General features: G+C 41.4%; 1 protein-coding gene across 1 annotated transcript in view; it reads right to left on the bottom strand.

Annotated features, from left to right (window-relative positions):
- The window catches only part of CCDC152 (coiled-coil domain containing 152), a 32,465-nt gene extending 22,127 nt beyond the window's left edge, over nt 1-10,338 (bottom strand). The window contains exons 1-3 of the mRNA XM_073343863.1: nt 10,252-10,338; nt 7,611-7,716; nt 358-426 (exon numbers count right to left, since the gene is read on the bottom strand). Of these exons, the coding sequence (XP_073199964.1) occupies nt 358-426; nt 7,611-7,716; nt 10,252-10,338 (262 nt within the window). The remainder of the gene's footprint in view (nt 1-357; nt 427-7,610; nt 7,717-10,251) is intronic.
- Nucleotides 10,339-20,179: the final 9,841 nt, after the last annotated feature.

Genomic DNA, 20,179 nt, shown 5'->3' with positions numbered 1-20,179 from the left:
TTGATTTCTTGCAAGATTTCTTGCACTGCTAAGAAATAAAAAACAAACCACAAATTCAGGATATAAATCCTCATTCAGGCAAAACTCCCATTGAAGATAAAGCAATTTTTGTATGTGTAGAACTGCAGGAAAAGACCTTTATTGTGTATCACACACTTAAACTTAGGTACATATGAAATGATAGGTTTGTTTCTTTTTAAATTTAATTTTGTTGTGTTTTCTGATTGGCAGTTAAAGATTGGCCTAACAAAAGGATTACATGTGAATTAGGAATCTCCTTGTTTATTCAGTAGATGCATATTTGTTCTAAAATATAATGCAATATACTTTACAGGATTTTGTGTTTGTTTTTTTTACCTCTCAGGTTACACTGATTTTCAATTGTTTGTCTTAGACCTTTTATCACATTCTGGAGAGTGGCATATTCTAAACAAACAAAAAGAAATATAACTATATTATTTTTCAATAATTTTTTCATTATTTTCATTTTAGGATTCCACTCTAAGAACTGAAAACAACCATAAATATCTTATTTAACAATGAGTGGTCTTTTGTAACAGGTAGCAGGTACTTCAAGGAAAAACAATCTTACAACTATTTCAGTGTTCAGTTACAGACTTTTCCAAACGTACAAATCCATGTTATACCTATTATAGGTAGTACAGGCAATGACATCTATAGTCAGGTTTCCCGACACTGTCCATTGTAAGAACAAACCTGTTTTCAGTCACTTAAAGCTTTGCCAAATGTTAAGTGTTTGAACAGAAATTTTCCACACTAGGTGTCTGCCTCAGTGTGATTCTGTTTAATGAAAACTTCAGTAAAAATAGTTCAGACAATTCTCAGAACAAAATGAGGGAAGAATACATTGTTTTCTGCCATGTTAAAAAAATTCTTACAACTCTTTTGTTGAGAAGCTCTAGCACCTCCCTACTTCAGAACAGAGACTTGTAATTTGGCCAGGAAGTGGGGGGTCATGCTGATGTTAGGGATGTGCCTATTGCCATTCCTGTGAAAATCTCCCTGAACTTGGCCAAGTTTTGAGCCTCTGAAAATCTTAATTTGCACATGTTCAGTAGAGACCTTTTAGAGTTTGGCAGCTAAATTCTCTGAAGATTCTATTTGCATGGGGCATAATCCAAACAGGGATGAACAGGAATTTCTTTGCAATATAAGAATATAAGAATGGCCATACTGGGTCAAACCAATGGTCCATTTAGCTCAGTATCCTGTCTTCTGACAGTGGCCAATGGCAGGTGCCCCAGAGAGAATGAACAGAACAAGTAATCCTCAAGTGATCCATCCTCTGTCACCCTTTCCCTGCTTCTGGCAAACAGAGGCTAGGGACACTTCTGAGCATGGTTTTGCATCCCTGCCCATCCTGGCTAATAGCTATTGATGGACCCATCCTCCATGAACTTATCTAGTTATTTTTTGAAACCAGCTATAGTCTTGGCCTTCACAACATCCTCTGACAAAGAGTTCCACAGGTTGACTGTACTGTGTGAAGAAATACTTCCTTTTGTTCGTTTTAAACCTGCAGCCTATTAATTTCATTTGGTGATCCCTAGGTCTTCTGTTATGAGAAGGAGTAAATAACACTTCCTTATTTACTGTCTCCATACCAGTCATGATTTTATAGACCTCTATCATATCCCTTCTTAGTTGTCTCATTTTTAAGCTGAAAAGTCCCAGTCTTATTAATCTCTCCTCATATGAAAGCTGTTCCATGCCCCTAATCATTTTTGTGCCCTTTTCTGTACCTTTACTAATTTCAATATATCTTTTTTGAAATGCGGCAACCAGATCTGCACACAGTATTCAAGATGTGGGCATACTATGAATTTATATATAGGCAACATGATACTTTGTCTTATTATCTATCCCTTTCCTAATTATTCCCAACATTTTGTTAGTTTTTTTGACTGCTGCTGCACATTGACTGAATGTTTTCAGAGAACTATTCACAATACCAGGGGCTTCTTGGGGCATCAAGCACAGGAAGTGAAAGCAGGAAGGCTGTCTGTCCTGTGTTCTAACTGCTGGAGCCTAGGCAGCAAGGAGGAGGAGGACTGGAATGTAGAGGAGGAGGTAAACTGGGGTATGGTGCCATGGTGGAGACTTAGGCGGGGGTAGGTAGAGGGGGAAGTGGGATGAGAAACCAGGGAGGGACTGAAACTGTGAACCAAGAGGCAGCAGTTGGGAGAAGAATGGGACCCTAAACCAGGGGACCGGGACACAGAATCAAGGGGGCTGGTGGAAGGGGAATGAGACTTAGATGAGGAGCCAAAGTGCGGTGGGGGTGGAGGACAAAGACTGGGACAAAAACATAATGGAAGGCCAAGGACGAAGAGCCTACAACTCTTAAAGTATGCTGCCCTCAAACTCTTGAACAGAACAAGGCTCCTTAAATGTCAGCATTCCTCTGCTGTCAATAAATACCTGTGAAATCCACTGGCAAACGTGTGCCTCATTTAACTAGTGCTTGACCCACATAAAACAATGACAACCTACTACTTCTACCAGTTACTCTGTTAGATTAAGCAGCAGAGATTTCTTTAGATCTAAAGGTTCCAAGCCTGCTGATGGACCAAGTGGGTGTAAATATGGTGCTAACATGATAGAATTTCTGTTTTTTCAGGGGGTTTTTTAAACCTAGGAAATTACATACAAAAACTGCATTAAAAGAATGTCAAGGTTGTGAAGTTAAGCACCCAACAGCAAAGCAATGACAAAATTAAGGTAACCTTAAAATCTTAATTTGGTTGCTTTGTGCATATGCATTATGATACAGTCTTTAATTACATTTTCACATTTTTTTTTAAAGCGGCCCCTTCATTCAGTGCACAGGATGAATGGTGCTCACTGAAGGAGCAGCTATGCAATATTTCATTTTCTCATCATTCAGTTTGTGGCTCCATTCTGCATTATTGCACATCATTCAAGCCCTGTTATGAGTACAGAATTATTAAGTTTCTCAGGGACTGTTCTATGGCACTCGTTACTGTAGCATTTGAGTGTTTCACAAACATTAATTAATTTATATTAACGCCCCTGTGAGGTAAGATGTTATTATTCCCATTTTGCAGAGAAGAGCAACAAAAATGATTAAAGGTCTAGAAAAAATGACCTATGAGGAAAGATTGAAAAAATTGGGTTTGTTTAGTCTGAAGAAAGAATACTGGGTGGGGGACAGGACGTACGTACGTCATAACAGTTTTCAAGTACATAAAAGGTTATTACAAGGAGGAGGGTGAAAACTGTTCTCTGAAGATAGGACAAGAAACAATGGGCTTAAATTGCAGCAAGAGAAGGTTAGGTTGGACATTAGGAAAAACTTCCTAACTGTCAGGATCAATGTTCCCTCAAATTTTTGACAGGCCATTTGCGTAAAAAATTTCTTCTGTGCAAATTTTTGTGCGCACGGTGTTTTCACCGTGCGCATGGGGTTTAGCATCTGTGTGTGTGCACGTACACACACACAGCTTAGAGGGAACAGTGGTCAGGATAGTTAAGCACTGAAACAAATTGCCTAGGGAGGCTGGGGAATCTCCATCAGTGGAGATTTTTAAACACAGGTTAGACAAACACCTGTCAGGAATGGTTTAGTTATTATTTAGACCTGCCTTGAGTGCAGGGGAGTAGACTAGATGGCCTATTGAGGTCTCTTTCAGTCCTACACTTCTATGATGCTATTATTCGAATTCTGTCATTTCCTAACTTTTAGTGTTTGACTCTGCAACCTTAATGTTTAATTAATATAGTTTTTTTAACATAATATACAATGACACTGGTGGGATTATTAATTCTGAAGATTACAGGACGAGAGGAACCAGTACCTTGATAATTTATATAGTTTTTGTGTGTTCTAAGTCTCACATTTTATTGGAAATACCAACAGATGAAGGCTAAATGCATCTTCAAATTTCATCAAATTTATTTTAAATGGAGATATTGTTTCTGATATTCTTCCATTTCTTCTTAATTGAATTTAAATTTGGCTATTAAGTAGAAGGTGAAGGAGGATTAATTTAGACATAGCTCCTAAATAAACATAAGGTTTTTTTATTGTCCAATCTTTCTTTTCCCCTTTTGGATATCAGATATTAACATGTATTTTATAATCCAGACCAAAGTTGGAGAAATTCAAAGAGTATGCAGCTCTGTACTTTGTTCCAGTTTTCCATCTGTTACAAATCTTTCTGTGGTGAGCACCCCCTTTAGGCTACATGGGGAGTGCACACACACAAGTCAATTACTCCACCCCCATCCCAACAGGTGTCGCAGGTCATCTTTTTAGCATGTCAGCACTCACCTTCTTACTGGGGCCTTGAGACTGTCTGATCCCTTCTCTGTGTCCCAAGTGATGCCACTAAACAGCCCATAGCCAGCAAAAGGAGTTAAACAAGAGAAAGGTAAAGCAGCTCCCTCCAGCATATGGACCTCCCTTACTTCAGAGGGGCCCTTGGAGTATCAGTATCTACTTTAGAGTTCACTGGGCTCCAGTTCTTTTCTCCTTCAACTCAGGATTTCTGCACCCTCCTTCTTGGAGGGCAGGGGCCCTGCAAGCTGTCAGTCCCCTCTCCTGGGCTGGAAAAGCTCAACAGTCTGTTCCCATTCCAGGGTTCCCCATCTGAGTGGAATTACCTCTTTTTAACTCCTCCTCCAGTCCTGGCACCATTTGCAGGTGTGACAGGGCAGGGCTACTCCAGCCCAAAGTAGCTCCTTATCCTCTTCCATGCTAGTACAGGTTTAAATACCCCATCACAGCATCTTAAATAAAACCACTATGAAAATACAATTTGTATTTGTTTGGGAAACTGGCCATTTCTTATTGGTAAATAATTTCAGAAACTAGAACATATTTATAAGCAAAAAATTATTCAGTTTTTGCAAACATTTGCAATATTAACATGTGAACACAAGATGGCTCTCCTGTAATATGTTAAAATATAAAATCCTCATTAGATATTGTGTGCATGCCTCTTTTAAAAAACTCATACTGTTTAGAAACTACACACAGAAAACTACATTGAAAGAATATTAAGGTTGCAAAACCAAGCACTCAGAAGTCAGGAAATGCTAGAATAAAGGTTGCCTGTGTCTGAGGCCATCCTTTCTTTTCCTGCAATCCTCTGTCATTCGCAGTATATCTTCCAACATCTGCAACAAATAAGGCAGGGGGTCCAACAGACCAAAACCTCATTCACTGTACAATCCTGATACAACTCCAGAGCATCATCCATCCTTTGCACTGAATGAAGTAGGGGTCGTGTGGAAACAAATAGTATGTGATCATGAAATCAAAGACTTTAACAACGATGTACACAAGGAGCTAGATTAAGCTTCCAGTTTCCTCTCCCAGTCTTCCCCTAGGCTCCTTCACCCAATCTATTCCCTCCGTTACCCCTCTGAATTTCCAGCCCCTGCATTTCAGTAGGCTACTTCATCCTCCTCTTCACACTGCTTGGCGGCCAGTACGGGGAGCATAGAGAGCACAGGAAAGACAGCTAATCTCCTTGCTCTCATTTCTTGTGCCCATTACCACAGCATCCTCAGAAGCCAGAAGCAGTAATTGCAGGAAAGTCCTGTTCAGCGCCTACAGTACCAGACTCGAATATGCTCTGTACAGAAGGACTCTTCAGAAAAATTACCTGTCAAACTTCCAAGTCTCTACTGAGATTTGTCTCTACTGTGAACTGAGATTTTCAGAGGCTCATAATTTGGCCAAATTTTGGAGAATTTTCAAAGAGACAACAAAAGGCACACCTCTGATGCTAAAGGATACCCCCCGCTGCCAAATTTGAAGTGCCTGCTCCAAAGCATGGAGACGACAAAGCTTTTCACCAAAAAAGGTGGTAAGATTTTTTTAAATGTATCTAAAGTTATGTGTTTTCCCCTCACCTTATTTTGAGAAGGAGCTCAACCATTTTTGCTGAAAATTTCTAAAAGAATTCAACCCGAGGCAGACACACTACGTGGAAAATTTCAACACACACAGTAAGTTTGGCAGAGCAAGTAAAAACAGGGTCTCATAATTAGTGTCAAGTGATCTTAACAATAGGTGGCGCTCTCAGCTCCACCTATAATTTACAGAACACAATTGCATTCTTTATTCAGGAATCATGTAATTCTTCTTTACTTACTTCCAATCCCAGTCCCTTAAATTATGTCTTATTTGGGTGTCCTACAGACTTATTTTCAGAAATAATGTTTATTCATGCTAAAAAATAGATTACATACTGCATCTCAATGCTTTATGATTAGGACCCAAGGAAAACCAACTTTCTTCAAATATGACCCATAGAGGGAAAGCATCCACATCTTTACTCCTACCTCCATTTTCAGTGACTGGTTCTGCCTCTCCACTCAGAATGATGGAAACTTGTTGCCCATATACCATCCTTTAGGTTCAAGGTAGAGTCCTGCACAAGACTAGTGTAGAGCCCTCAGAGGGACTGGGATCCCATGGGTCCAGCAGGACTCGCTGCCATAATAGCAGGAGCGGGTGGAAGTAGGATTTTAAAAAGTCCCGTGCAGGGCTCTAGTCCAAGCACATTTTGAAAACCTTTGCTGCATACATCTTGTGGAAATTTTTATTATATTTTAATAATATTTTTCCAACACCCCTGGACGGCTCTTGTCTTCCTTTCATTTTGAATCCTTGGTGATATTCACAAATGAGGCAACCCAGTCAGTATACCTAGTAGGCAAGGCAGTGGAGAGAAACTAGCTGCAGACTGAACCAATGCTTGCTGCTCCACCCCTATTTGAATGTAAACCACTTGTGATTAAGAATCCCCAATCCCAAGAATTATGCCTTAATGTGACCATGTCTGTAAGACATATCTTGACAAATTTTCCATATGGTTATACCTGTGTGATTGATTTAAAAAAAAAAAACACCTTGACAATTAACTGTGGGCCCACTGGGAGTTTTGCCTACATAAAAAAAGCAATATTGTGCTAAATGTTTGCTGCTTCACTAGTTATCAGGGGAGCAGCTAACGTCTGTTGTCTATACCCTTGATATCTTCCCTTCCCCTTCTCCACTCTCACCATTACCAAATGTCTCTGAAAATCTCCTCTTGAACATCCCACCACCTTCTCAAACTTTTCCTAACCAGAAATTACCTTTCTTCCAGATCCTTCTCCTTTGCTACAAGCCCCTCCAGTCTCCCAGGCTTGAAAGCTTGGAGTAATCTTCAACTCTTCTTTTTACTTTTTCCTCTGTATCCACCCTCTTTCCAAATTCTGTCACCGCTTCTTTAACATTACCAAAATCTGACCTTTCCTGACTATCTGTACTGCTAAAACTCTTGTCCATGCCTTGGCATGATTACTGTAATCGTCTCCCCTTGGCCTTCTACCTTTCATATTGAGTCTGTTATGAATTAATCAACATTCTTGTCTACCATACATTTAAATAGGACATCTGACTGGATTCGCTCCAAAGTCTTGTAGAAAATTGCTTTATTAATAGGATATCTTACGTTCCTTACTAAGTTATTATTGTACATTTTATGATGGAAGATAGTGGAATTATTTTTTGAATTGTCAAATACAAGAATGGAATCAACTGTATTTTTAAGCATTAAAATAATGCTTACCCTCTTTTATTGAGTCTTCCTTCGATTGGCTTAATGTTAATAACCTATTACATTTTTCCAGCTGAAGATCCAGAAGGCTATTCTTTCCATCAATTTCGCATATTTTCTTCAAAAAAATATTGAAATATCTGTAGGTTAATGCTAAATTAAATCCTTTTGTTCTAAATTTTCAATCTAAATCTCTGGTTTTTCAAGTGAAAGTTACAAAAACCAAACAAAAAACTAATCCCAAATCAAACCAAACAAAAAACCAACAACATTGAGCTGAGGTTTACAGAATAGTTCAGTGCCTCCCTCCCAGGTCTATTATACTGCCATTATGATTTAGCCGTAAAGAAATGAAGTTAGGTGTTAGAGGCTTGCATTGTAGATAATTAAAGGTTTAGGCTCCTCTCTGATAATGGTTACTATGGAAATGGTCTTTCAGAGTATTGCTTCTTCATATTCAAGCTTAGGGATGTCCCTGTCCAAGCTGCAGAGCTGTGGGAATCTTTGGGAAGCAGAATCCATTCGGGCTCTGTAAGCTCCTTCTTGCAGAACTAAATATTCAAGCCAAGGTTTTTGCTCTATATTTAGAAAACATCTTGTCCAACACGCTTGGTAGTACTGATGGAAGTTGGATGATAATGGGGGGAAATTATCAATCACCTTGACCTTGTAGGCGATATTGTAGTGATAATGCCTCTGGAGGAATACAACCAAAAAGTTGCAACCAACCTGTACACAGCAGTCAGAGAACGGGGATTAAAAAAGAATGACAAAAGACCAAACTAATGGTAACATCAAAAAATCAAAGAAATAGGCTAAACTAGTCATGATTGGTGTAGACATCGACCAAGTGGACAGCTTTTGCTACTTGATCTCCATCATAATACATGACAGCCATTAGGATGATGACATCAACAAGTGGATCGCTAACGCCAGCAGAATGTTTGTGTGCCTGAATAAAAACAATTGGAATCTTAAATCAGTGTCCACGACAGCTAAAACCAGATTATATACACCCATGTGTCCACATTACTTTACAATTAGGAAACATGGGTACAGACTAAGTGTCTGGAGTAAAAGCTGCACACATTTAAAATGAGGGGCCTGTGCCATACCTGTCTACTTAACCTTGTCATGCCTAATGATGACATCTGTAGAAGACTCAAAGTGCAGTAGTTAAATACAATCATCAGAAGGTGCCAACTACAATAGTTGGAGATGTTGCTAAAATAACCTCATACTGACACCCTAAAATTATTCTCTATGGAAGAGTGCATGGTGAAAGAAGCCATGGATGTCCCAGGAGAGAGTGGTATATATAAAACCACCCAGGCAACCCCCTCAGTAGGCTAAAATAGTAACTCAAAACTGATGTGGACAGCATCTGCTCATAATCTTGGCCCTATCCAACCTTGGTGTTGGAAAAGAGGAGAGGAAGGTAATGATAATGACAGTCGTTATAAAAGGGCTGTACTGTAGTGTAGCTCTACTGACTCAATTTCTTCCACTAAACTCCAGAACATTATGGGCCAGATCCAGCTCCCATTGAACTCAATGGGAATCCCTCTTAATTTCAGTGGAGTTGACGAAGGCCCCATATGAGTAGAATTCTGAGGAAGAGTCAAGGTGGGCAGGTAGTGTGAATATGCAGAGACAACACTGTTGTATAACCACAGTTTTTATGGAAAATCATTATTTTCTCTTGAGGTGGCCTCTGCATATTCCCACTGTGGGAATCTAGTGAGCAGTACAATCCCTTAGGAATTTGGGCTGAGTCGTTCTAATTAAATAAAAATTGCAGTAATATCTCTGAAAGTGTGCAATCTTTGAGGAAGTGATACATCCTTAAAATGAACTGCTTGATGCTTAGGAGATCATACTTAAAAGAGGTCCTCACTGTTGCTGCAATTTCCTTGGACAATTCCTGCACGGAAAAAGTATCTGCATGACTTGTTCCAACGGAAAAAGCTCTTTGGTACTGAAGGAGTCTAGCACCAATGCACCAACACACCAGTAAGTGCTTACTTAATATTAGCAACTGGTGCTGGTGAGAGCTGCTCTGTCATATTATCTAGAAGCCAAAGTGGCCTCAGCACTGATAAAGTTTTGGTACCAGAGGGGCCGCTTCTCTGAGGTGTTCCCTGTGCCAATGAGGTCTTGATGCTCATTGGTGAATAAAGCACCATGAACAAGACTTTTAAAGGTATTTTGGCACCTGAATATGCAGATAGGCTATGAGTGGGATTTTCAAATATCTTTAGAAATCTGGCCTTACAGCTATAGATCTGATATACCTGGCTCTGAAGTCTTTGGTGCCAGCTATCCCTGACTTGCTGGGTTTAAAGCTGAAGATAGCCCATTCTATTGCTATGCAGGGCAGATGTCTGATCCACTGTCAGATCCAGGATTATGTTTGTACGACAGCCTTTTTACAGCGTTGGCTCCAAACATTCAGTGATGAGAGAGGATATTGTGTGGCACAAATAGGCACTACTTTGCAACAGATTTTGAAGTTCTGTGGCACTAGGGGGCGCATTCCACAAGTATGACAACTGCAGATGCCACACTGAAGACAATTTCACTAAAAAAAGCATTTAAAAAGATGTCACAAAGTGTTAACAAAGAGCCATTTCAGCTTAATTTTGTTACCTACCTTTTCTATCTGTGAGAAGTCATCTAAAAGTTTATCAAGATTTGCCACGCTGATTTTCTTCATATTTGCTTCACTGGTGTGATTCATTTGTTTCTAGAAAATATCACCCAGTATTTATTATATATAAAATTAACATTGATTTAAGAATTTGTACTACTTGAACCAAATTCTTCCCTCATTCAGGGGTTCTGCAATAAATTTTTATAGTGGGGGTGCTGAGAATCATTGAACCAAACTGTAAATCCTGTATGTAATGGAAACCCCTTCAAGCCACGGGGTGCTGCAGCACCCCCCACACCCCAAGTTCCAGCACCTATGCCCTCATTCATTTCACGTGTCAAAGGGATTGCATGGGTGTGAATGTGGGCAAAATATGTCTTATCTTCAAATCAAATTAGTCTTGCAAATTAAAATGAATTTCTATCCAACTTAGACATAGCTGATTTTACATATAATATTTCACTTATCTTTATTAATAAGCCAGAAAGTGTTGCAGACATTTTTCTAGATGTGCTATTTCATATGCACCTATGAGAACCATTTTAAAAAATCATTCTCACTAGTATCCGAATAAGAGCTCTGTGTAAGCTCAAAAACTTGTTTCTCTCATCAACAGAATTTAGTCCAATTAAAGATATTACCTCACCCATCTTGTCTCTCTGGTACCTTTAGTGACATTTCTAGGAATGATATTTAAATGTCAGAAAACAGAGGCAATGTTATTAAATAGAATAGCGGGCAATCTTGTAAGAATTTGAATTTTCTGCTGAAGTTCAAAACTAAAGCTGCAACCATATCATCAACATACTATGCCAAATAAATATTAGTGGTTTACATGTACAAAGAACTTTACAAACATTAAAAGACAATTAATCCACAGTACCCTGTGAAATAGATTGTCCTCATTTTATAGCTAGGGAAACTGAATCAGAAAGGCTAAGTGATGTACCCAAACTACACAGTACATGAATAGTTAAGACAGCTATGTGCTTACTCCTTTATACCACACTGCACCGATACTAGAACCAGTGGATCAAATGTTGTGCTGCTTTAAAACCTATACAATGCTACTGATATCAGTGGGATTTTACAGTGTGTAAATTAATATAGAATTTGGCCCAGTTATTTTATGTTTATAATGTACATGCTGCTAGACTTAACTACTCAGGTTTATAATCCTGCATAAATTCACTTTTATGTGTTCTTTTAAACCATGATTTGGGTGCAGGCCAGTGAGCCTTGTATTACAGTATATATAGCATATATTCACGGTTTTATGTCTCACAGTGGGGTGTGATTTTCAAAAGCAATCTGTGCTGGCCTAACTCTTTTCCCACTGAAGTGAACAGTAAAAAACTTCCATTGACTTGAGTGGAAACAAAGGTCAACACTTTTGAAATTTCACTCTAAGAACTTAAACATAAATTTACAAGAAAGTCTCACTTGTAATAAATATTTATAAAGACAGTCTATATGCATTAACCTGAAGACTCTGTTAGGAAACAACCGAAAGACCAGAACAAATTATGAATTAGGACAGAGCTTTAACTTCAACTTTTAATTTCAACTTTTAATTTCAAGATGGTTTGTACAACCTTTTGTTTTCAATTTTTACAAACAGTAAGTGGCAACATGATAGAAAAAGACCAGAGGTTGGAATGTGCAGTATAAAAAAAAATTGAATGGATTTCTAGATAAAACCATTTAAGAGAAAATTACACAGAAATGTGCATTTAAGTGACCAGTTTTGATTAGCAGACAAAATTATGTCATCAAGCCAGCAGATATTCTTGGTAATGTAATGATTAGAAGCCTGTATAATATATATATATATACACATATATTTTATAGCTTCATTAGTAAAACAATAATGTAAAAACATTAGCACTCTGTGATGAGTACATTTTTTTTTTGTTCTCACAGATTACTTAAACAGCTAATTAACTTTACAAATATTTTTCAGGAAGATATGTACAAAATGTGGTTAGCATTACAGAATAAAACTTTTCTTCCTAATAAGTAATTACCTGTACAGAATCATAGAAATGGAGGGCTATAAAGGACCTCGAGAAGTTATAAAGCCCAGTGGTAAGGGAGGGCCAAGTAAACCTGTGCCATCCTTGAAATATAGTTGTCTAGCCCAGTGGTTCCCAAACTTTAAGAACCCGCGAACCCCTTTCACTAAATTGTGAAATCTTGTGAACCCCCTCCTAAAAATTTTCCAGGGATTTAAGTTTAAATTTCCTCAGTGTGATGGATGTGCTTGCTTTGCTCTGCATAGCTCTTGGAAGTCTGGAACCACTGGAGAAAGATAAAGTCTCAGGTCTGGTTCGGCATCAAGTCTGTTTCTGTATTTGGTTTTCAGATGTGCATATGAGGAAAATGCTTTCTCACATAAGTATGTTGTTGAAAATGGTAACAAAACTGTAATACCCTCTTCTGGCAGAAAAAGCTACTCGTTTCTTAAACTCAGCCAAAAGTTGATCAATGACAGATTTCTGAAACTCCTTTTCAGTAATCACAGGAGATCTCAATCAATTTCTCTTTTTCTCAGTGTTCAATATCTGTGTTGAGAAAGTGGTATCATCAAAAGGGTTGTGAATCCAGTCATTATCGCCTGACAGAGCTGGAAAGTTGTGCAAAGTCCTGTTAGGTGTATTGGTTTTAGTGCACTGATCCAACTGAAGTTTATGTTCTGCCAGGAAGTCATGAAGAGTACTGAAACACTCAGTTTGATTGTTTTCAGACAACTTTCCCAGAACTGCAACTTCTTTATCATGGATTCAGCTCGCTATTGCACATTGAAAACTGTTATATTGAGGCCTTGAAGAGATAAATTTAGGTAATTAATTCTTGAGAAAATATCTGCTAAATAAGCCAGGTTCTGGAGTCAGACATTATTTTCCATACAGCTGGCAAGGTGGAAAGGGTGGCTGTTGAAAAAAACCCTAGGATTTCCATTCTAAGCTCAAACAAGCGCAAAAGGATTTTGCCACGTGAGAGCCATCTAACTTCGGTGTGGGTCAACAGAAAATTGTGTATACTACCCATTTCTTCACAAAGTACGTGAAATATTCTGGAATTTGTTGGCTGTGATTTTATGAAATTCACCATTTTTACTGCATATTCCAGCACTTCCTTCAGTCCCTCAGGCATGCATTTTGTTGCAAGGGCTTGTCTATGGATACTGCAATGAGTCCAAGAGACTTTTGATGCAACCTTTTTTGTTTTATCTACAAATCCAGTATACTTCCCCGTCATTCATGTGGCCCCATCAGTGTAAACGCCTAGGCAACGAAACCAATCTATTTCCTTTTCTTGAAAATATTCATTAGTCAGATTGAAGATATCTTCTCCAGTTGTACGTTCTTCCAGTGGTCAACAAAACAACAAGTCTTCAACCATAGCTTCATTCACATAACATACAAACTATAGCAAAATGGGCTAGATTAGCTACATCAGTTGATTCATCCAACTGTATAGCATAATATGGACTAGTTTTCACTCTATGTACCATTGTAGTCTCTACGTTATTTGACTTGTCATTAATTCTTCGTGACAATGTATTATTGGACAAAGGTACCATGTCAATCCTTTTTGCAGCCTTTTCTCTGAGCATGCAATGAACTACGTCTTTTATACATGGACCAATCAAGCTCTCTGCTACGGTATAGGTTTCTGATGCTTTTGCTACTCAGTAGCTCATGCAATATGATCCTTCAAGTGCATTTTCATTATCAGTACTTGCTTTGGATATAAAACTGGTAGTGTCACTTTTCCTCTCAGCTAATTTTCGCTTGAAAAAATCAACATGCTTGTCGAGTTGTGCAGGATGCCTAGTTTCTAAATGGCACCGAAGTAGAGAAGGTTTGAGAATGCTGTTTGCTAGAACATCACCACAAATCACACACAGTGGTGATCTATTCTTGATCACCAATGCATGTAAAGCCATATTTTATATAATCATCGTCATATTTTCTTTTCTTTGTAGGTGAGTTTCCAGGACCATCATGATCATTAGACTTAGATTTTCCATAGTGTGGACTTGAGGAAACACTAGCTGATTCTTGTGTCTTTACACTTTCCTTTTTCAGCCACTTATCCACTGAACTTGTGTACAAAATATTTATTGTGTTGTAATAAAAATAAAACAGAGAGAATGCTAACAACCAACAAACTAGAAAATGAGAAGATTCAATCACGTCTCACTGTAGCACTCCAGAGAGAATGACTTAGTATCGAATTACTGAGTCACTTTAACTCTGCTACACTGACTACAACGTGGTTGCGGCTGGTTTGGCATGCAAAAACCTTTTCTTCCACCACCAGGGCCATTCCTAGGGGGGTGCCCCATAAGGGACAAATTAGCCTGGACCACCCTCCACATACAGTGTGGCCCCTTGTCAAGGTTCCTCCCCTACTCTGAACTCTAGGGTACAGATGTGGGGACCTGCATGAAAAACCTCCTAAGCTTATCTTTACCAGCTTAGGTCAAAACTTCCCCAAGGTAACAAATATTACCCCCGTTATCCTTGGAATGGCCGCTACCACCACCAAACTAATACTGGTTACTGGGGAAGAGCTGTTTGGACGCGTCCTTCCCCCCAAAATACTTCCCAAAACCTTGCACCCCACTTCCTGGACAAGGTTTGGTAAAAAGCCTCACCAATTTGCCTAGGTGACTACAGACCCAGACCCTTGGATCTTAAGAACAATGAACAATCCTCCCAACACTTGCACCCCCCCTTTCCTGGGAAATGTTGGATAAAAAGCCTCACCAATTTGCATAGGTGACCACAAACCCAAACCCTTGGATCTGAGAACAATGAAAAAGCATTCAGTGTTTTACAAGAAGACTTTTAATAAAAAATAGAAGTAAATAGAAATAAAGAAATTCCCCCTGTAAAATCAGGATGGTATATATCTTACAGGGTAATTAGATTCAAAAACATAGAGAACCCCTCTAGGCAAAACCTTAAGTTACAAAAAAGATACACAGACAGAAATAGTTATTCTATTCAGCACAATTCTTTTCTCAGCCATTTAAAGAAATCATAATCTAACACATACCTAGCTAGATTACTTACTAAAAGTTCTAAGACTCCATTCCTGTTCTGTCCCCGGCCAAGACGACTACAGACAGACCCTTTGTTCCTCTCCCTCCTCCCAGCTTTTGAAAGTATCTTGTCTCCTCATTGGTCATTTTGGTCAGGTGCCAGCGAGGTTACCTTTAGCTTCTTAACCCTTTACAGGTGAGAGGAGCTTTCCCCTGGCCAGGAGGGATTTCAAAGGGGTTTACCCTTCCCTTTATATTTATGACACGCCCCCCAAATCTCAGCTAGGGTGAAACACTGGCTGGGATTTCTTCCTGGAGCTCTAGGAAAAACAGAGTTAATAAGACACATGCATCTCTAAATATACTACCAAGTACATAAAGACTATCAATATTTTCCACATCTCAAGGACGATTTTAACCAGTTGATTCTGGGAAACTTTCACGGGAGAGTGCATCAGCCACTTTGTTAGAAGCTCCTGAGATGTGTTGGATGTCGAAATCAAAATCTTGGAGAGCTAAACTCCACCGAAGAAGTTTTTTGTTAGTTTCTTTGACGGTGTGAAGCCACTTTAGTGCAGCATGGTCGGTTTGCAGGTGGAAACGCCGTCCCCAAACATATGGGCGTAGCTTTTCCAGAGCGTAGACAATGGCATAACATTCTTTTTCAGTGACTGACCAGTTGCTTTCCCTCTCAGACAGTTTTTTGCTGAGAAACACTACAGGGTGGAATTCTTGATCAGGTCCTTTCTGCATTAAAACTGCTCCCACACCACGCTCGGATGCATCTGTGGTTACTAGGAACGGTTTGTCAAAGTCTGGGGCCCTTAGTACAGGGTCAGACATGAGTGTCGCTTTAAGCTTGTTAAAGGCCTTCTGACACTTTCTGGTCCACTGAACAGCATTTGGCTGTTTCTTTTTGGTTAGGTCTGTCAGTGGGGCAGCGATTTGGCTGTAGTGCGGTACAAATCGTCTGTAATAACCGGCCAAGCCTAAGAAGGATTGAACCTGTTTCTTTGACTTTGGGACAGGCCACTTTTGGATAGCATCCACTTTGGCCTGTAGGGGGCTGATAGTTCCTTGACCCACCTGGTGTCCAAGGTAAGTCACTCTGTTTAGGCCTATTTGACACTTCTTAGCCTTAACAGTTAGTCCTGCCTCCCTTATGCGCTCAAGGACTTTTTGTAGATGTTCCAGGTGGTCTGCCCAGGAATCCGAAAATATGGCCACATCGTCAAGGTAGGCGACTGCATATTCTCCTAATCCCGCTAGGAGACCATCTACAAGTCTTTGGAAAGTGGCGGGTGCATTTCGCAGCCCGAAAGGGAGTACATTAAATTCATACAGCCCGAGATGTGTGATGAAGGCTGACCTTTCCTTGGCAGATTCATCTAGCGGTACCTGCCAGTACCCCTTGGTTAAGTCCAAGGTAGAGATGAACTGGGCCCTTCCCAGTTTCTCTAATAGTTCATCTGTGCGTGGCATGGGATAGTTGTCTGGGCGAGTTACAGCATTTAGCTTACGGTAGTCCACGCAAAAACGTATTTCCCCATCTGGTTTGGGAACTAGAACCACTGGAGATGCCCATGCACTTTCAGAGGGGCGGATTACACCCATCTGTAACATATCCTGGATCTCCCGTTCTATAGCAGTTTTAGCTTGAGGAGACACCCGGTAAGGTTGGACCCTAATTGGGTGAGCATTACCTGTGCCAATGGAGTGGTATGCCCGTTCAGTCAGTCCTGGGGTGGCTGAGAACGTTGGCGCGTAGCTAGTGCACAGCTCCTGGATCTGCTGTCGCTGCATACGCCCAAGGGTCATGGAGAGGTTCACCTCTTCCACACCACCAGCACATTTCCCTTCGTAGTAGACACCTTCAGGCCACTCAGCGTCGTCTCCTCCCTGGGCTGTAAACTGACAAACCTTTAATTCTCTGGAATAAAAGGGCTTTAGAGAATTAATATGATACACCTTAGGCTTTCGGTTGGAGGTGGGGAATGCTATGAGATAATTAACAGCTCCCAGGCGCTCCTGGACCACGAATGGCCCTTCCCACGATGCTTCCATTTTATGGGCCTGGAGTGCCTTTAAGACCATGACCTGGTCTCCTACTTTGAAGGAACGCTCTCTGGCATGTTTATCATACCAGGCTTTTTGCTCTTTTTGAGCATCCTGTAAGTTTTCTCTAGCAAGGGCTAAAGAGGTTCGGAGGGTGTTTTGTAGGTTGGTTACAAAGTCCAGAATGTTAGTTCCTGGAGAAGGTGTAAATCCCTCCCATTGCTGCTTCACCAACTGCAATGGCCCCTTAACCTCACGGCCATATACAAGTTCAAATGGGGAAAACCCTAAACTGGGATGTGGTACAGCTCTGTAGGCAAAGAGCAACTGCTGCAATACTAGGTCCCAATCATTGGAGTGCTCATTTACGAATTTACGTATCATGGCCCCCAAAGTTCCATTAAACTTCTCCACCATGCCATTTGTTTGATGATGGTAAGGAGTGGCAACCAAGTGATTTACCCCATGAGCTTCCCAAAGGTTTTTCATAGTTCCTGCCAGGAAATTAGTCCCTGCATCTGTGAGGATGTCGGAGGGCCAACCTACCCTGGCAAAAATGTCTGCTAGTGCCTGGCACACACTTTTAGCCCTGGTGTTGCTTAGAGCTACTGCTTCCGGCCATCGGGTGGCAAAATCCATGAAAGTCAGTATGTACTGCTTTCCTCTGGGTGTCTTTTTCGGAAAAGGACCCAGAATATCCACAGCTACTCGCTGAAATGGAACTTCAATGATGGGGAGTGGCTGGAGAGGAGCTTTGACCTGGTCTTGGGGTTTTCCCACTCTTTGGCACACCTCACAAGACTGGACATAGGTAGAAACATCCTTGCCCATTCCCTCCCAGTGGAATGACCCCCCCAAACGGTCTTTGGTCCTGTTCACCCCAGCATGGCCACTAGGGTGATCATGGGCTAAGCTCAAGAGCTTGGCCCGGTATTTAGTTGGAACTACCAACTGTCTCTGAGGATGCCAGTCTTCCTGGTGTCCCCCAGAAAGAGTTTCCTTGTATAAAAGTCCTCTTTCTACAACAAACCTGGATCGATTAGAAGAGCTGAGAGGCGGTGGGTTGCTCCGTGCCGCCGTCCAAGCTCTCTGGAGGCTGTCATCTGCTTCCTGTTCGGTCTGGAACTGTTCCCTTGATGCTGGAGACATCAGTTCCTCATGGGATTGTGGACCTAGGCTTGGTCCCTCTGGAAGCGATATAGGGGGTGGAGCTGTTTCTGTTGACTGTGAACCGCTCTCCGCTGGTGTACTATGTTGGGATTCAGGCTCCGGCTGAGCCTCTTGTGTAGGGTTATCGGCTGCTGCCAGTTCAGGTTCGGTGGGGCCCTCTGGTGTTGAGGTTGCAAGTACTGGATTCAGTGCTGACACGGGGTCTGGTGTTGGTTGTTCGGCTGGTTCCGGTTCTGGGACTGGTTCCGTCTGGGTCTCTGGGACTGGATCCACTACTGCTGTTGCAGACATTGGCCTGGGGTCCAGGTCCATCACCTCTGACTGGGTCCTGATAGAAGTTTCCGGAACAGAGCTAGGCCTCACGGCTTGTTTAGCCTGGTTGCGGGTGACCATTCCCACCCTCTTGGCCTGCTTCACATGATTGGCCAAGTCTTCCCCCAACAGCATGGGGATGGGATAATCATCATAGACTGCAAAAGTCCACATTCCTGACCAGCCCTTGTACTGGACAGGCAACTTGGCTGTAGGCAAATTGAAAGAGTTGGACTTGAAGGGTTGAATCGTCACTTGGATCTCTGGGTTGATTAAATTGGGGTCCACTAAGGAAGCATGGATAGCTGACACTTGTGCTCCGGTGTCCCTCCACGCGGTGACCTTCTTCCCACCCACACTCACAGTTTCCCTCCGCTCCAAGGGTATCTGGGAGGTATCTGGGCCTGTGGACCTCTGGTGTGATTCCGGTGCAATGAACTGTAATCTGTTGGGGTTCTTGGGGCAGTTGGCCTTTACATGCCCCAGCTCGTTACACTTAAAACATCGTCCAGCTGACGGGTCACTGGGGCGAGGAGGGTTGCTGGAGAACGGGGTGGTGGGACGATAAGGGGTCTGGAGGGTTCTTTGGGAGGTAGGTGGGGCTTTGGGCGGCCCCCGGTAATAGGGTGTGGTCTGGGGTGGTCCCTTCTGGTCTCCGCTCCAACTGCGACCAGTTTTCTTCTTCTCTGCCACCTCCACCCATCTGGCTCCAATCTCTCCTGCCTCAATTACAGTTTTGGGTTTCCCATCTAGGATGTATCTTTCTATTTCCTCAGGAACACCCTCTAAGAATTGTTCCATTTGCATTAGGAAGGGCAAATTTACTGGAGATTCAACACTTGCTCCTGATATCCAGGCATCCCAATGTTTTACAATGTGGTAGGCATGTCGGGTAAATGACATGTCTGGTTTCCACCTTAGGGCTCTGAACCTCCGACGAGACTGCTCGGGTGTTATCCCCATTCTGACTCTCGCCTTGGATTTAAACAGTTCATACTTGTTCATGTGTTCTTTAGGCATTTCAGCTGCCACCTCAGCTAAGGGTCCACTGAGCTGCGGCCTCAGCTCTACCATGTATTGGTCAGTAGAGATGTTGTACCCAAGGCAGGCCCTTTCGAAGTTTTCTAAGAAGGCCTCAGTATCATCACCTGCCTTGTAGGTGGGGAACTTTCTGGGATGGGAAGTGGTACCTGGAGAAGGATTGCTAGGGTTTGTTGGTATATTCTGCTGGGCCTTTATCCTCTCCATCTCCTCCACATGCTTCCTCTCTTTTTCCCTCTCCTCCTCCACATGCTTCCTTGCCTCCATTTCCCTCTTGTGGGCAGCCTCTTGGTG

The sequence above is a fragment of the Lepidochelys kempii genome, chromosome 5, assembly GCF_965140265.1.
Source record: "Lepidochelys kempii isolate rLepKem1 chromosome 5, rLepKem1.hap2, whole genome shotgun sequence".
Classification (NCBI taxonomy): Eukaryota; Metazoa; Chordata; order Testudines; family Cheloniidae; genus Lepidochelys; species Lepidochelys kempii.
This window is presented reverse-complemented; position numbering and strand designations above follow the sequence as displayed.